Source organism: Dama dama, chromosome 14 (genome assembly GCF_033118175.1).
Source record: "Dama dama isolate Ldn47 chromosome 14, ASM3311817v1, whole genome shotgun sequence".
Classification (NCBI taxonomy): Eukaryota; Metazoa; Chordata; class Mammalia; order Artiodactyla; family Cervidae; genus Dama; species Dama dama.
In genome coordinates this window covers 2,274,139-2,292,078 of record NC_083694.1, presented here as the reverse complement: position 1 = coordinate 2,292,078, position 17,940 = coordinate 2,274,139, and the positions used below count along the sequence as shown (strand labels likewise).

Here is a 17,940-nt window from a genome sequence, read left to right as displayed (position 1 = left end):
GGGACAGCGCTCCACGGCTACCATCAGCGCGCTGGTCATCGCTCCGTGAGGTCGTGCAGAGGTCAACTTGTGTCAGCCGGGCAGAGCCATGCTGGAGACGCTTGGGGCCACTCGGCCACGCCACCCGCATCCTGCCCTCCCCGGGGAGCGGCAGCTGGACCTACCTCCTTCCGGGGTGGTGAACTCCTTGGTTTCACTGCGAGGCCCGTCGCCTCGCCCATTGACCACAACCATCTCCAGCTTGTAGTTACTGTAGGGGAAGAGGCGGGACACCACGCCACGCAAGCGGTCGCCAGGGAAGCCAGCTTGCTGCCTCTTCTGAGACACCCACAAGTTCTTCAGCAAGCTGCTCTCCCTCCAGTAGTAGGCCTTAGGACAGAGGCGGGCTGGTGAGGGCTCGGCCGGGCAGGGCGGGGTTAGTTGTTAGTGGTGGTGCTGGTGGTGACTGGTCTCCCCTCTCCTGGCCACGGGCTCCGAACCGCAAAGGCCCTCAGCAGCCCCACAGAGGGCTGGGGGAGGCACCAACAGTCCCCAACCATTGGCCACTAGTGCGTGGGGACCGATGTCAAACCAAGTACACTTTTTGGTTTTGATCATTTTCGGAGCTGTGTCGTCTCTCTGGGAACAGGCACGCTGGCCAAACGTACAGCCGAGATGCTCCATCTTGAGAGTTATTTCCAAGCTCGGAATAGGTTGCTCAGGGAGTCTGTACCAAAAGCACAAATTCGAGCCAAGGGCCCAGGCATGGAGAGCTCTTTTCTGTGCTCAAAGACCACATCACCTTGAGTTAGATTTAGTATGGTTTAGATTGGCAGCAGACAGGAGCTGAAAAGTAGCAGGTTACCCCCAGAAGTCTGAATACAAGAAAGGGTTGATTTAGTCCTTTAAAATCAAAAGCTTCCTTTTGATACTGTTTAAAAACCGTTAGGATAGTGACATGTCCAAGCCAATGGGAGACCAGGCTGTGGGATGGCAAAAGCTGGGGTGGGATGGGACAGCCTGCAGAAGGGGGCAGTGCCACAGTCAGAAGTCTGAAGCATGGGGTGTAATGAGCAGTGGAGGGGAAACCCCAGCATCACCCGGGGCCTCCAAGGACAAGGTAGAGAGGAAGTTCAGACTTAAGAAGGGGACCCAAAGAGAGTTTTAGCCAAAAACATCTCCAGGCAAGTAGGTTAAGGGTGCAAGTTGGGGAAGAGCTCATTCAAGCGTATATATCATCTCATTTTCCTTCCTTGGCCTGCCAAATCCATTTCCCTAGAAGAGACTGACTCCCTCTGTGCCACCAATTGTCCATCAGCCAACCCCCAATGACCTATAAGCCACAAAACCCGTGTCACCCAGGGCCACAGCCTCTCCAGGAGTTTTACATAGAGCAACTCATCAGGGAGAGCCTTGCATACCCTGGGTTTTCTCTCCCTTCCCATTCAAAGAGAGAAACATCAGGAAGAGAAGAGGCGGCCAGGGGAAGTCAAGGGCCTTAAAAAACTGGAGTTGCTGGCTGTGACAACAGGGAAGGGTTTGTACCCTTGTAGTAGCTCTTCTGGTTAGTTGGGGCTTCATGAAATCAGATTGGGTGAGGCAAGCAGCCCAGAAGGGCCTTTAGAAGAAGAGCGGAGGGGTGTAGCTCAGCGGTGCCTCAACACTGCCTCTGAAGATACATGTGTGTCCTCACACACGGAGTGCAAGCATAATGTGTTCTGTATGGTCAGTGCAAACCCAGCACCCACCTGCTGAGCAGAATCTCTCAGCACATGTGCTGCAGGAGACACCCGGTGTATCTGTGTTTTTTCTGAGTATATTTTGAACAGCTCACTCTAGACATTGTGTTTTTTGTGTTGGCTGCGCCACATGGCTTGCGGGATCTGAGTTTCCCAGCCAGGCCAAGGAGGTGAAAGTGTGGAGTCCTAACCACTGGACCACTGGAACTTCCAGACATCGTCTTCTTAAACCAACTCTGGGTCCAACCACTATCCCAAGGACCCCTTCCAAACATCTCATGTACCGCGTCTGCTACCCCCTCGCCCTGTTAGGGAGCTGCGAGGTTAGACGGGGCCTGCAGCTGGCTTCCTCACTCGATATTCTCTGAGCTGGCCCTGGACCGTGTCGGAGTAGACGCGGTTCCACTGCAGGCTGATGGCGGTGCTGTTCAGGACTCGGATTTTAACATCGGTGGGTGCAGCCCTGGGATCTGCAACGTGTCGGGACAGAGAGCTGGTTATGCAGGTGGGGCTGCCCCCCCCAACTCCAGAGTCCCCTCCAACTCGCCTGACCTCGGCTGGCTTGCACCTTCAGCCCACTCTGGGCGCTGAGCACTCCCTCCAGGCCAAGTGGCGTGATGGCACTCCACTGTGGTGGGCCTCCCGCTGGCTTACCAACCTTACTGTTTTCCCTCTAATCCTGCTCTCACACTGGAAATAGTCCCCCTTGAGTGGCATTTGTTTCTTGCCAGGGCCCTACAGGAAACATTGCCCGCAGACTAAAGACGCCCTAGCCCAGTTCAGGAAAAGACTGATTCTGAGACTACCTGCAGAGGGAGGGACACTGCCCCCGTAACTGGTTCTCTCCCCTGTTTTTTCTACTCTGCCACCAAAGTGGTTCTGCCTTATCCCCTCTAATGTATCGGCTGTGGGGTACACAGATGCAGTGGAAACGGTGGGGTGGTCCATGAATCCGTGGCTAGATGCTGCCTTTTCCGTACTTACCCTCCAGAAGCCCCCATCGCCTTCTGTCTGGAAGCGTCTGCCACCATGGAAATGAGAAGCGGCATGGACAGAGGGCCTGCTGATCCCCGCTCCCTATCTCCTGAGGGGGTCCAATCCACAATCACCTCCAGGGAAGCGGGGCATGGGGCCCGACCCTCACTTACTCCTAGCTCACTGTCGTGAACCCCACTGGCCCTGCTCATGACCCCAGCACTGGCCCCCGTGAATCCACTCTTTCCCAAGACTCTCCTCCCTCCTTCTTTCGGGTCACTCCATCCACCTCCATGGTTTCTTCTCGGATCAGACCCAGATCCACCAGGGTATGGATTACCCTGACCAGGAGGGGCGTCACTAACCCTCCTGCCTTGCTCAGCAGCCGCAGGACTGATGTGCTAGGGACAGAGAGGCCCCCACTGCCTGGACAGCCAGGTACACACTTCTGCACATATCCCAGAATCATGCTGATTTCTCCAGTGACAGCCTCCAAAGAACACCTCTTTTTATGCCCAGGGTTGCAGTGGCTGGCCTGGAGTATTCAATCTGGGGAGCTGTGGACTTCAGTCCCTCGAGAATTCCCCTGGGGAGCCCAGCAGCAGTCTGGCCTGGCCCTGCTTCCTGTGGGGGCGTCTAGTTATGGCATTTGGGTCAGACGGTCCTCGGGGCTAGCAAGTCCTGGCAGTAAGACAGACCACAAACCTAGGTGCTGTTTTCAAGCCAGGAATTTGCTACTGTGCAATATGGGCGGGGGTTTCCCTTGCAGGACCCCAGTTTTCCTGTTTATAAAGTGAGAGTACTGGACCAGGTGACGACATTCATTAATTCTAACCAGCATTCAGATGATACCGTCTCTGCTCCCGCCATCGCCTGGGGCCTGTCTGCTCCAGGTCACTGCAGGAGACCCCTCTTTCCTGGTAATTGGCTGTCCTCCAGGGTGCTCTTAGAAGACCCAGGGCCCTTGCCAAGGTTCCTGGTCTGCAGGGGTGGCCTGGGCAGCCCAACCGTGCGGGCCTGGGGTGGAGGGAGGGTGGGTACTCACAATCTTCTCCAGAGTAACCGATGACGGTGTCTGGCTCAGGGCCCTTCCCAAAGTCGTTTTCAGCCTGGACTCGGATCTCGTAGGGCACGTAGACGGGGGTCTGCCCCACCACATAGCGGGAGCCCCACACCGTGACGTTGTTCCAGGCCTCGCGGGTCTCTCTCCGCCGCCACTTGACGATGTAGCGCAGGTTGGGGCCGAAGGCGGAGGTGGCGTTCATGGGCTGAGCAGGGAGAGACGGCAGGAGTGGTGAGGGTGCTGGAGAGGAGCCTGGGCCACCCCAGCTCGCCCTCTTCCCGCGGCAGGCCCCTGTCCCCAGCCTGCCCAACCGTGGCCAGCCCCTTGCAGAGCTGGGGAGAGCCTGCCCCCCACTCTGAGTCCCCTGAGCCTGGAGTCCTGTGAAGCCGGTAGCACGCAGATCCTCCTCCAAGGCCCCAGGCCCTCTGACGTCACAGCCCCCGCCCGGCAGGTACACAGGCAGGAAAAGCATCACTGTCAACAGGACTCTTTCCAGGGATGGAGCAACCAGAAGCAAAATGTGCACGGTGATGTAACAAGCCTCCAAAGCCAGAGAGGAGCGAGTTCTGGCTTAGTCATGGCATGCCTGCTGCCAATGAATCAAAATTCCCGACTTCAGTCCTAGCGAACCCATGCCTCTCTGCCCTACCCTTCTTAAAAGGCTGGAGGTGGGAGCAGGCGTAACTGTCTTTGTTCCCCAAGGGCTGGTCCAGGAAGCCGTTCCCTGGGCACCTGCAATACAGAGCTGAACCACTCCTTTCCAGGTCCTAAAGATGAGCCCTGGCGTCTTAAGTCTGGGCTCAGCCCAACTGCCAAGGCTGCTGTGAGACCAGGCCCTCGGCAGACAATGATGGTCATGATTCCAAACTCTGCATCCGTCTATTTCCATTATGCACAGCAACAGCACAAAAATGTTAAAATTTCAGTGGCTGGGACTTCCCTGGTGGCACAGTGGATAGGAATCCTGGAATTCAAATACACAGGTTTGAACCCTAGCCCGGGAATGTTCCACATGCCACGGAGCAACTAAGCCTGTGTACCACAATTACTGAAGCCTATGTGCCCTGGAGCCTGTGATCCATAACAAGAGAAGCCCCCACACCACAGCTAGAGAGAAGCCCCTTCTCTCCACAGCTAGAGAAAGCCCTTGCACAGCAATGAAGACCCAGAGCAACCAAAAATAAAACATTTTCAATGGCTGAATTTGCATCTCAGAAGCAGTTTGGAAAAAAAAAAACACGTCATTTGCAAGCCACATATCCCAGTTTTGGTTTGGAAAATGTCAGGTAAGCCAAGATGGAAGATGAGTTTTTCAATCCTGGTCTGGAGGTCATCTTTGGAGTCCCTCTGTCCATCCTAGACTTACAGACAGCTGCTACTGGAGGCCCACCGTGAGGCTGGTCTCTCCCCACACCCAACAATCTCCAGCGAGAGGAGCTCAGAACTCACCAAAGCGAGGTACCAGTGTTTAGGCTACATCTTTTCTGGGGACTAATCTAAATCTCTCCCTCTTCTAAAGAAGTGCTTTGGTCCTGTGGGCCTCAGTCACCTCTGCTCCTGTCTTAAACCTTGCTCTTAGATACTCTCCTGTTTGATTTCTTGATGCTCTCACACCAGGCAGGTAGTCTGAGCCAGCCTGCAGCTGGGGGGCCCCAGGGCTGCACAGGGCGAGGGCCCCCAGACTGCCAGGCCAGCATTGCGGGTGGGCTGGAGGGGCTCTCACCGTCCACGTGATCTCCATGTTGTTCTTCCTGCTCCCCTCTCCCTTCACGTCGGACGGGTTGGACTCGGGGGCTGGAACCCAAACGGAGACCAGTTCAAACCCGGGGTATGCATCACAGGGCACAGTGAACAGCCTCTCCTCCCCAGCCCACTGGCCCCTCTGTGCTCATCTCTGCATGTCTCAACACCTTGTCCCCTCCACAGCTGAGCTCGCTCTGCCGCGCTGCCGCATGTATGATGTACCTTCCTAGCTGAGACCTAGACCCCCAAAAGATGGATAGTTTCTTCTGAGTTTTAATCCCTGACAAGATAGCATTTATTATAAGGCTTTCCACATTTTAGATGATCAATAGAGCCAGTTCAATATGGATTATCCCCTTTGTGGATTATCCACTAAGTGTGTTTAACACCAACTTGGTTTATCCTGGCATTCAACATTTTGGGGGAAGCATCTTTCACCCTCAATGAGCCAGTATGATTTCAGAAATCTAAGCATTTCATTACCCAAGTATGTTAAGAAACCTGATACAACATGAGATTATATATTTCTACTGCCAATCTTCATAGCTATTCCCTTTAAAGCAGATCATTGAGAATTATTCATAATATTAGTAATAATAAACATGACAGTTAACATTTATTGTGTGATTACTACATGCATATCACATTAAGGACCTGAATTGTATTTTCACAACAGCCCCATAGAAGGATGGTGCAATTATTCTCTGGTTCATAGATGAGGAAGCCTGGAGTAGCTTGCCTAAATTCACGTGGCTGGGGACCTGGGGAACTTAGTCTGTACTCGGGTGCTGGGCGTCAGCACCTGCCGTTAGCCCTCAAGCACTCACGTGCTCCGCTGGTTCGGTAGCGCTCAGACGGGAGGCTGGGGTGGCTGCTGCCCACCTCGTTGATGGCGATGACCCGGAACTGGTAATTGACGTAGGGTGACAGCCGGAGCACAGCTGAGTTGACACTGCCCGGGAACTTGGAATGGTCATGCCAGACCCCTGGCTGGAACTGGTCTTCTTCAAACTGGACAACGTAGTCTGAGGAGGCAAGGAAGGCGGGACTGTCTGGGAAGCTGAGTCAGTGAGTTCTTTCCCAAGGTGTGCCCCCGGGGTTCCCAGCAGTGTTGACAGCCTCCCATGGGGAGACAGAGGCACACGAACTCCACCCAAACACAGAACAGGAGATAGACCACAGCCTCCACTCTGTTGACAGCCCAGGGCACACGCCAAGTGAGGAGGCGGCGGGGCCAGAAGCTGGGGCCGGGCCGGCCGCCGAGCTGCACCCCCCTCTTCTGGTTGGCGCCGGCCCGTGGCTGACCTGTGATGGGGCTGTTGTTGTCGTCCCCTGGGATCCAGGTCAGCCTCACGCTTCTCTCGGCCAGGTCAGTGAGCTCCAGGTCCCGGGGTCGGTCCGGCCGTCCTGGCGGCAGAGGGAGGGGCCTCCGGAGTCAGAGCTGGCCCGGCCACCGTCCCGCAGACAGGACCTGGGCAGGCTGAGCTCACCCCGCAGGGACCAACCCCAGCCTCTGCCGGAGGGTCAGCCTAGGGGCCACCCTGCCCTTGGGGTTCAAGGAAGGACAAAGAGGAAAGACTCCCGAATTCCACCAGCCCCCAAAGAATATCAAGGGGTGTAGGGTGCAGTGAGAATTGGGGCCAACCCACCCCAACCTGTGGGTGTTCTTGGAGTGGAAGCATTTGGGAAAGGGTCACAGCTTTAGGTAAGAAATATGGGACTTCTGCGTGTAATTTTCTTCTACTGTGTGTGCTGAGGCTCTGAGAGGGCAGGAGCCCAGGAGGGTGTTTGGAGAGCTTGCAGGGCAGAGCAGTTAGGGGGGTGGGGGGAGCGGGACAAACACAGAGGATGAGGCCAGGGAGGAGAGGGCAGCTCCGTCTAGAAGCTTCCATGATGGACAGCAGGACAGAGGTCCCCAGGAAGGGTGGGGCAGCACCTTTGGGGGGCCCCAGTCTCACTGGATTTCTTAAGTGGGTGTGAGCGCCCTCCTGGCTGAGGGATAAAGCCATCTGGCCACTGACTGGTGAGGGCAGGCGTGTTTCTTTTCTCCCATCCTGGCTCCATGAACCAGCTGTTTCCATAGTTTGGCTGGTAACTGGAAGGATCTGGAACATGAGTCCCAGCAGCCACATTCATGTGTGTCTCACACATGTGCACGTGGACTGTTAATGGGTGTGTAACAGCAGATCTGGAGAGGCTGCCAAAAAGATAGGCCTATGGATAACTGGAAGCAAGAGTTCCGAGACCACGTGGAGTGAGAGAACAGACTGCCCCAGGGGAGTGGTGGGCACGGCCAGAGGTGAGGGGTGGGGAGGGGAACACAAGGGGCTCAGGAGGAGCCGGGCCTCCTGAGAGGGTCAAACTTGGCAGGGGCGGGGCGAGCTGCCCCCTGTCCTGTGCAGAGCACCCCTCTCCTGCAGGGCCCTCCTCCTCCTACGCGCCACCCTCCCAGACACCTCGAGGGCTTGGTGCGAGTCCCGGGGTTAGTACGAATTACCTTTGGGAAGGGCAGCCAAACGGTTAGTTGGAGTAGCCTGATCAGCTGCAAAGGTAAGACGGGTTATCTAGGTTAGCAGGTTATCTGGGGATAAAGGTGCTCTAAGGGTGGGATCAGGAGGCCAGGCTGGAACAGCGGCCCCTGCTCGGCCTCAGCCCCCCGCCCCATGGAGGGTGCCCCGGCCCTCACAAAGGCCTTCCCGTGCCCCTCCACAGCCGGGGGTGGGCATGCGGTCTGCTTGCTGTCCTGGTGCGGGCACTGTATCTGGGCCCACTGTTCCCCGGGACGGTGCAGGGATGCACCAAGACAGCAGAGGTGAAGAGAAGATATGCTCTCCTGGGCGGGAGACCACACCCCCGGGTTTGGGATGGCTTCGTATTTACAGTCTGGCTTGGGGGCGAGGGCCCGCCAAGAGGCAGTCATCAGAGGTGCCTGGCACCCTGTGAAATCCCTCCAGGAAAGGCGGGCAGAGAATAAAGCAGCAGCAGGTGTTGGAAGGCCAAACACAGAGCTGGCTTGTTTCAAGGATGGGCAGTTTTAGTTGACCTAGTGGTTAAGAGTCAGCTGTAAAGTTGGTAAAAACGACCACAAGAACCCCGTGCATCCCTCTCCCTCTGGCACCCTTCAGTTGAGGATTGAGGCGAGTTAGCCATTCCATTCAGGAGGTAAGGCATCTAGTACAGCCTGTTCTGAGAGGAGCAGCTTCCTAACCCTCAGACCCTCAGACAATAGGCTCCCCACGCCTGGCTGGCTGGCTGTCCGCGGGCACTGCCCTCAGAGCCACCCCCACCTCCCTGGACGCGGGGCGGGCGGCGGTGGTTACCTAGCACGGTCAGGTGGGCTTTGGCCAGGTCCTGGTCCAGCTCAGTGCTGGCGACGCACGTGTAGCTGCCCTGGTCCCGCTCGGCCACGCCGAAGATGGTCAGGGAGTCCTCCTCCTTCTTCATCCTGCAAAGGAACCAGTTGGAGGAAGGTGGAGGGGAGACAGTGAGGTGGGGAGGAGGGGGTGGCGGGCACTGCCTGTCTGCCTTCTCCTTGGGGTGGGGACAGTGAGTCAGAGCTCCTAAGGGACGGGGACCCCATTGCAGTGCTGTGGGAGGGGCTGGCTCTTCCTGTCATCCTGAGCACTTGTGGTGTTGGCAGAGAGGATAGGAACACGGGCGGTGCTAGAGCGGCCCCCTCCGTATTCACCATGCTCGAATCCCCCCGGGTCCGCGGCGCTCCCCTCCTGAATTAGGGCGCAGCTGGGCCCACCCCTGAAGGCAGGTCTTCTCAAGCTTTCAGCTCTGTCTCAACCCAGAGTGATGCCTGCGCTCGGCCCAGTTCCCTGGGCTCCCCTGAGCCGTCTCCAGAGAGGGAGGAGGGCACCCAGGAGCTGGGTGCATTCCTGAGTGCCAGCAAACCTGTGCCTGCTGCAGGGTTACGCCCCTCCAGGAAACCAGATGATCAGCAGACCCAGCTAGTGCCCACGTGCACCCTGCCCCGAGGCCGAAGCTGGTACAGAAGAGAGCCTGAGGGGAGGCTCAGATCAAGGTTCTCAGCCCCGGCTGCATATTCCCAACACCCGGGGGACTTCAAACACCATCTAGGCCTGGGCCCGCCCTCAACTCCAACCAGATCCAAATCTGGCTGAGGGAGAGGACAGGCGTGGGCCCAGGGTGCAGTAAGGGCGACCCAACTAACCACAGGGTCAGAGCCTGCTCAGGCAGCCCTGTCAGGGGACGCGGCACTGCTGGCTGGGCTGGAACGAGGCATAGGGCGCCTGACCTGGATGCCAAAGAGGAGCAAGGAGGGGCCGAAGGACAGAGAAAAGCATGCAGATGAAGAGAGGAGAGAAAGGAGGGAAGGAGGGGAGAAGAGGCGGGGGAAGAGGAGAGAGGAGCAGGGCGCTGAGCGGAGAGAGGGCAGGCACTGGAGGGGGTCTCTCCCCGGAGGTTCCCAGAACCCTCTTCAGTGGTTCTGCAGCGACACACCAACGCGGGAGCCCCGGGCGCGTCCACGCATCGCCAGGAGCAAGGGAGGAGGCAGGGCCCCAGAGAGCAGCAGCCGGGGAGGCAGGAGCGGAGACCTGTTGCTGATGTAGAGCGGCTCATCATCCTTCAGCCAGGAGACCGAGAGCTTCAGGGAGGGGTCGTGCTTCACACGGCACTCTAGCTGCACCGTGGTGCCCCTCTTGGCCACCTGGTCCTCGGGCATCCGGTAGATCCTCGTGGGGTCTGCAGAGAAGCGTCTGAGCTCAAGCTCCTCTCTGCCACCCTCCACCCCCGAGCGGCCACGGGGTGACACGTATGACCAGCTTACACGGACCGTGGAGGGTGGCAGAAATAGGATTCAGTTAGGTGAGCTGGTCAGGGAGGCCTGGAATAGGAGATCCCTGATGGAAATTACGCCCAGGTCTTTTCTTGCTGGCTCAGCAACACAGGAAGTAGTTTCTGGGGCGGTGGTGGGGAGCTGGTGTGGGAAGCAGGCATCCCTGCCCAGGGCAGGTAATGACTCAGTGCGTGTAGCACCCAGGCCAGCCGGGGGCCCTGAGGGAGGTCCCACTAGGGATTAAATCCCACTAGGGATTAAGGGTGGTGCGTTTTAAAGGGACACACACGGGTAACTTTGAGGAGATGGCATCCTCAAAGTTAAAGGTGCCCCCCCACCCACCCACTGTGCCCTCTACCTAGGGACCCTCTCCTTTACCTTTGACCTCGAGGCGGACCTGGTTCTCCGCTTTGCCCAGGATGTTGGTGGCAACACAGGTGTAGATGCCCTGGTCCTCTTTTCGGATCATCTTGATTTCCAGACTGCCGTTCTCGTAGACGTGGTAGTTGCCACCATCCAGGTTGCTTCCTTGTCCATTCTTAAACCTCACAACAGAGCAGCAGGACACACAGCATACTGAGAAATGACCAGCCCGGGGGGGAGGGACCCCAAACCCATGGGTCTGCCCCCACCCGTGGCTGGCCTTGGCAAGTCTCTGGCCTCAGTTTCCTTCTTTGCACAATAAGAGGCCTGACCCAGATGCTCTGCCAGCTTCATCTCCGCTTCCACCCTTTGTGGCTCCCAGGACTTGCTGAACCCCTCTCATGGGCTGAATGCTATGACAGAGGTGAGACAGATGCCCTCGTCGGGGAGGCCTGGTCTCCCGGAACTTACCATCGGAGCGTGGGGATGGGAGACCCAAAGAACGGGCAGTCCAGCCGGGTCCGGTTGTACAGGATCACCCTGATGAGCTGGTTCCGGGGTGACAGCATCCGAGGCGGCACGTCTGCAACCCCAGAGACCTAACCCTGATCTCGGGCGGGGGTCTGCCTTCCTCTGCGACCCCAGAGACCTAACCCTGACCTTGGATGGGGTCTGCCTTCCTCTCCATCCTTAGGGACCAGTCTTATCTCTATGTGCCTTCTCCTCGGGGCAGCTTTCTAAATACCAGCATGACTTCCCCCATCAACCTCCCTCCTGGATTAGGTGAGGAAGGAGGAAGCTTATCCATCTGCACCTAGTCCACATCCAGTCCCAATTTTGCAGAGGATGCCTCCAGCCTTCCAGCAGCTTCAGTATCCGCCCCTCCACAGCCCCAAGGCTTCTCCTGGTTGCAACTGCCCACTGCGCTCTGCCTGCTCCAGGAGGGCCACAAACACACTCAGGATAGTTCCCACCCTGAGGCCACGGAGAACCCAGGGGAGACTCAACATGGACACACCAAGAAGGTGAGACTGTCCCCCCTCTTGTCAGGGGAGCAAGGGGACGGAGACTGGCGTCTCAGCTCTCCATTCGTCCTGAGTGGAATGAACTGTCTGCACACCCAGCTCTGTGGATTTGCAGTCCTCCATCACCCCTCCTCATTTCATCCTGGGTCTCCACACTTCGCCACCCTGCTGCCCTTCTCCCCCAAGCCTGACTGATCTCTCAGGCAGAGAGGGAGCCCACGCTCAGAGCAGGGCCCAGGAGGCCCCTGCGGCAGGCGGGATGGGCACACTCACCCAGCACGCTGACGAAAGCGTTGGCCAGCAGGTAGCCGTGCTCATTGGAGGTGTTGCACTGGTACACGGCCCGGCTGCTGATCTGCGTGTCACGGAAGATGATGGTGTCCCCGGCCACCTCACGGTTGGGGTTGGGCGGTGCCGCTACAGACATGAAGGTGCTCCTCGTAAGACGGGGAGGGCGGGCAGAGGGCATGTGGGACTCGGGCCAGGGCTCCCTGGTAGGACTGAGCCTAGCAAGAGTTTACTTCTCAATCCGTCCAATGGGAACAGGAATCCCGGTCAAAGCTATGTGGCAACTGGGCAGCTGTGGTTTGAATTCTAACCACATTACCCACCGGCCCTATTCAATGGCTCAAACGCTTCAGTCCCCTTGTCTGGGGATAATATATCACCCTGCGGCATTTCTATGAGGATGACTGGAGAGTCTATGCCTGTTATTAGAAGAGGCCTGAGCACATATGGTTGGAGGGTTGACTATGGCTGCTGTTATCATTTTAATCCAATGTGCATATACTCAGAAGTGTTTTGAAAAGCATAAAGCAATACACAACTAGGTGGGACCTACCCGCTTCCCATCCTCTGAGCAGAGCACTCTGCAGACGTCCACGAAGTTAAACCTGGAGGTGGACACCTGCTGAAAGTTGATGAGTCCCTGCATTTGCCAAAGTGACCTGACCTTCCCAAGACTGAGAAGACTTCCAAGACTGTGCGCACTGACAGGACATCCCCTGCCGCATTCTCCTGGCCCCACTGGCTGCGGATGCAGAAAGCGGAGCTGGGGAGTCGCTTCAGGCACGTCCAAATCATTGTAACCCTATGGACTGTAGCCCGCCAGGCTCCTCTGTCCATGGGATTCTCCAGGCAAGAATACTGGAGTGGTTGCCACACCCTCCATCAGGGGATCTTCCCAACCCAGGGATTGAACCCGCATCTCTTATGTCTCCTGAACTGGCAGGGGGGTTCTTTACCACCAGCGCTACCTGGGAAGCCCGAATCACTCTAAGAGTCGGGGCACATCAGTAACCCCTCCAGGCCTTACTTCCTTCACCAGTTAAGTAGGGAAGCATTACTTCTATCTTCCCCTACACTTAGGAAGAGTAGGGTAAGAGAGCAAGAATGAGATAATGAGTGGTACAAGTTTTCCAGAAATGTAAAGAATCCACACTTTTCTTATCTTTCACCAGCATGAGGTGCCTCTCCTCTGTAAGGTTTAGGACCTGGGCCAGATGACTTGGCTTGTGTGTTCTATGACCTCACTTAAGATCACTCAGACCTTCCACAGGAGTCGGCAGAGGGGGACCCAGGGCCTGGCCCCACGGGCGCCACCCCACAGACAGTAGGTCTGAGCCTGGAGATGCGGAATCAGCCAGTGAACAAAGCTGAGGTCAGCATCCATAGCCTCCTTCCGGCGTCTCAGCAAAAAGGCACAAGGGAAGCAACGCCAGCAACTTTACGTCTCCTCGCCTGGCAAGGTGACCAGCGCTTCTCCCAGTCACTCTTTTGAATGACGGGGACCTCCCCAGGGCCAGGGCTCAGCTGCAAATCCCGGGATCTGCATTTCTTTAATGTTGCTGTGGAGTTTAGAACCTTTGTCTGCCTTATCCCCCAAGTGCCACCAGGACAGGGAGAAGGGCAGAGGACAGGCCAAATCAGTAAGTGACTTGTATGCAGGGGGAGGCTATTTCCCAGGATAACTAGAGGCTCAGTACCAAACAGGGCATGTTGAGGCACTGTCAAGCAGCCTCCAGCTCCCCCAGTTCCGAGTCATGTGACCTCGGGGCGGTCGCTGCAAAGGCGGCACTTCATTTCCTCATCTTCAACGTCTGAGGTTAACGAGGTAAGAGGGATGCTCCGTGCCCGGCACACAATAAAGGTTTAGAAAGGTGCATTCATGCCTTCTCCTCTGCCTGTCTCCCTACCTCTCCACCTGCTTTTATCAGCTGTTGCTCACGAGTTAGGCTCTGAGTTCTTACCATCTACTTTCTGTCCCATCTGGTTGATAATACAGTTTGTATTTGCTCTGACCCTTTAGAGAAAGTAATGACAGGACATTTAAAATGTAAAGCTGGGCTTCCCTGGCATTGGAGAGCGGTAAACAATCCACCTGCCAATGCAGAAGACACAGGTTCTATCCCTGGCCTGGGAAGATCCTACATGCCACGGAGCAACTAAGCCCGAGCGGAAAACCATTGAGCCTGCACCCTGGAGCCTGGGGGCTGCAACTACTGAGCCTGTGCCCAGAGGCCGAACTCCAAAAGGAGAGAGGCCACTGCAGTGAGAGGCCCACGCACCACAGCTAGAGAGGAGTCCCCGCTCACCTCAGCCAGAGAGGACGCCACAGTCACCAAAGCTAGAGAGGAGCCCACAGTCACCACAGCTAGAGAGGAGCCCACAGTCACCACAGCTAGAGAGGAGCCCCCACTCACAACAGCTAGAGAGAAGTCCATAGGCACCACAGATAGAGAGGAGCCCACAGTCACCAGAGATAGAGAGGGGCCCACAGTCACCACAGCTAGAGAGGGACCCCACTCACCACAGCTACAGAGGAGCCCACAGTCACCACAGCTAGAGAGGGGCCCACAGTCACCACAGCCAGAAAGGAGCCCATAGTCACCACAGCTAGAGAGGGGCCCAGAGTCACCACAGTCGGAGAGGAGCCCCACTCACCACAGCTACAGAGGAGCCCACAGTCACCACAGCTAGAGAGGGGCCCCACTCACCACAGCTACAGAGGAGCCCACAGTCACCACAGCCAGAGAGGAGGCCCCACTCACCACAGCCAGAGTGGAGCCCACAGTCACTAGCACCAGAGAGGAGCCCACAGTCACCACAGCTTGAGAGGAGCCCACAGTCACCACAGCCAGAAAGAAGCCCCACTCACCGCAGCTAGAGAGGGGCCCACAGTCACCACAGCTAGAGAGGAGCCCACAGTCACCACAGCTAGAGAGGAGCCCACAGTCACCACAGCTAGAGAGGGGCCCACACTCACCACAGCCAGAGAAGAGCCCACAGTCACCACAGCTGGAGAGGAGCCCACAGTCACCACAGCTAGAGAGGAACCCACAGTCACCACAGCTAGAGAGGAGCCCCCACTCACAACAGCTAGAGAGAAGTCCATAGGCACCACAGATAGAGAGGAGCCCACAGTCACCAGAGATAGAGAGGGGCCCACAGTCACCACAGCTAGAGAGGGACCCCACTCACCACAGCTACAGAGGAGCCCACAGTCACCACAGCTAGAGAGGGGCCCACAGTCACCACAGCCAGAAAGGAGCCCATAGTCACCACAGCTAGAGAGGGGCCCAGAGTCACCACAGTCGGAGAGGAGCCCCACTCACCACAGCTACAGAGGAGCCCACAGTCACCACAGCCAGAGAGGAGGCCCCACTCACAACAGCTAGAGAGAAGTCCATAGGCACCACAGATAGAGAGGAGCCCACAGTCACCAGAGATAGAGAGGGACCCCACTCACCACAGCTACAGAGGAGCCCACAGTCACCACAGCTAGAGAGGAGCCCCCACTCACAACAGCTAGAGAGGGGCCCACAGTCACCACAGCCAGAAAGGAGCCCATAGTCACCACAGCTAGAGAGGAGCCCACAGTCACCACAGTCGGAGAGGAGCCCCACTCACCACAGCTACAGAGGAGCCCACAGTCACCACAGCCAGAGAGGAGGCCCCACTCACCACAGCCAGAGTGGAGCCCACAGTCACTAGCACCAGAGAGGAGCCCACAGTCACCACAGCTTGAGAGGAGCCCACAGTCACCACAGCCAGAAAGGAGCCCCACTCACCACAGCTAGCAAGGGGCCCACAGTCACCACAGCCGGAGAGGAGCCCACTGTCACCACAGCTAGAGAGGAGCCCACAGTCACCACAGCCAGAAAGGAGCCCCACTCACCACAGCTAGCAAGGGGCCCATAGTCACCACAGCCAGAGAGGAGCCCACTGTCACCACAGCTAGAGAGGAGCCCACAGTCACCACAGCTAGAGAGGAGCCCACAGTCACCACAGCTAGAGAGGAGCCCCCGCTCACCACAGCTAGAGAGGGGCACACAGTCACCACAGCTAGAGAGGGGCCCACAGTCACCACAGCTAGAGAGGAGCCCACTGTCACCACAGCTAGAGAGGGGCCCACAGTCACCACAGCTAGAGAGGGGCCCACAGTCACCACAGCCAGAGAGGAGCCCACAGTCACCACAGCTAGAGAGGAGCCCCCGCTCACCACAGCTAGAGAGGGGCCCACAGTCACCACAGCCAGAGAGGAGCCCCACTCACCACAGCTAGAGAGGGGCCCACAGTCACCACAGCTAGAGAGGGGCCCACAGTCACCACAGCCAGAGAGGAGCCCACAGTCACCACAGCCGGAGAGGAGCCCACAGTCACCACAGGCAGAGAGGAGGCCCCACTCACCACAGCCAGAGAGGAGCCCACTGTCACCACAGCCAGAGAGGAGCCCCACTCGCCACAGCCAGAGAGGGGCCCAGAGTCACCACAGCTAGAGAGGAGCCCACAGTCACCACAGCCAGAGAGGAGGCCCCACTCACCACAGCCAGTGAGGAGCCCACTGTCACCACAGCCAGAGAGGAGCCCCACTCGCCACAGCCAGAGAGGGGCCCAGAGTCACCACAGCTAGAGAGGAGCCCACAGTCACCACAGCCAGAGAGGAGGCCCCACTCACCACAGCCAGAGAGGAGCCCACTGTCACCACAGCCAGAGAGGAGCCCCACTCGCCACAGCCAGAGAGGGGCCCACAGTCACCACAGCTAGAGAGGAGCCCACAGTCACCACAGCCAGAGAGGAGCCCCACTCACCACAGCTAGAGAGGGGCCCAGAGTCACCACAGCTAGAGAGGAGCCCACAGTCCCCACAGCTAAAGAGGGGCCCATAGTCACCACAGCTAGAATGGAGCCCCCGCTCACCACAGCTAGAGAGTAGCCCCCGCTCACCACAGCTAGAGAGGGGCCCCTGCTCACCACAGCTAGAGAAGAGCCTGTGCAGCAATGAAGACGCAGTGCAGCCAAAAACAAATAAATAAAGTTATTTTTAAAAAAGTAAATGCAACTAGAGTGAATTCAGATGTGAAACTTTGACCAAGACCTCTGGCGGAAGGATCCTGGTGCCACACACCTCTGCATCTGGGTGGGACTAAGTCTTGTTGGACGCCAGTGTGCACTCAGTAACTGCACCGCGCATCTCTGCTCTTCTAGGGGCTTCCCCTCATTTCTGACCATTATCTTTCATGTTGTCACACAACCCTGCCTTTTTTATACCCTCAGCAGAAGGAGGGGTTTGGTGGGGGGCAATGGTGATCAGCTACCAAGGTCTCCTCTACCTCCTGAACCCCATGTCCCAGAGCCCATACTCTCAGGGACACAGCTGAGGTCCCCAGCTCTCAGACTGAGCTCTGCAGTTATTAAGGGCAGAAAGCAGAAATTTATGAAAAAGCCCCAGGGAGCAGAAATCCCCTAAACGTGGGCACAGGCCTCCTGTTCTCTTGCACACAAAGGAGGCAGGCTTCCTCCCTCTTGAAGGGTCCAAAGGGATGGGCTGCTCCCTCACTTCTGAGGGCACAGAGCTGGTCCACAGGGGTGGGGAGCTGGATGCTCCCAGGAGGGAGAGCAGAGACAGGCAGGACAGTAGCAGTTACTCACATTGCAAAGGTTCCCCATTCACCATCCACTGGACCGTGGGCTTGGGGTTCCCATTGGCTCGACACACCAGTCTCCCATCCTCACCAGGAGCCAGGATGAGGTTCTTGGGTTCATCCAGCCAGTAGGGAGCAGCTGGAAGACAAGGACAGGCATAGGCGAGGGTGTCAAATGACACAAGCAAGCAGAGGAAACCAAGCGGGCTCCCTCTCGGAAGGCAGGAGCCCCCGAGTGCCAGCCCCATGCCCCCACCACCTGCCCAGGGCTCGTCCTGATGGGATGACGGTCCAGACCTTTGGTCGACTTGGCACTACAGATG

The 17,940-nt window shown here is 57.4% G+C and overlaps 1 protein-coding gene across 1 annotated transcript in view; it reads right to left on the bottom strand.

Annotated features, from left to right (window-relative positions):
• The window catches only part of NFASC (neurofascin), a 190,426-nt gene that overhangs the window by 28,691 nt on the left and 143,795 nt on the right, over positions 1 to 17,940 (bottom strand). The window contains exons 11-23 of the mRNA XM_061159899.1: positions 17,625 to 17,756; positions 11,968 to 12,111; positions 11,141 to 11,252; positions 10,685 to 10,851; positions 10,065 to 10,212; positions 8,820 to 8,944; positions 7,997 to 8,041; positions 6,805 to 6,906; positions 6,327 to 6,524; positions 5,480 to 5,550; positions 3,739 to 3,961; positions 2,073 to 2,188; positions 165 to 369 (exon numbers count right to left, since the gene is read on the bottom strand). Coding sequence (XP_061015882.1) covers positions 165 to 369; positions 2,073 to 2,188; positions 3,739 to 3,961; positions 5,480 to 5,550; positions 6,327 to 6,524; positions 6,805 to 6,906; positions 7,997 to 8,041; positions 8,820 to 8,944; positions 10,065 to 10,212; positions 10,685 to 10,851; positions 11,141 to 11,252; positions 11,968 to 12,111; positions 17,625 to 17,756 — 1,788 coding nt within the window. The remainder of the gene's footprint in view (positions 1 to 164; positions 370 to 2,072; positions 2,189 to 3,738; positions 3,962 to 5,479; positions 5,551 to 6,326; positions 6,525 to 6,804; positions 6,907 to 7,996; positions 8,042 to 8,819; positions 8,945 to 10,064; positions 10,213 to 10,684; positions 10,852 to 11,140; positions 11,253 to 11,967; positions 12,112 to 17,624; positions 17,757 to 17,940) is intronic.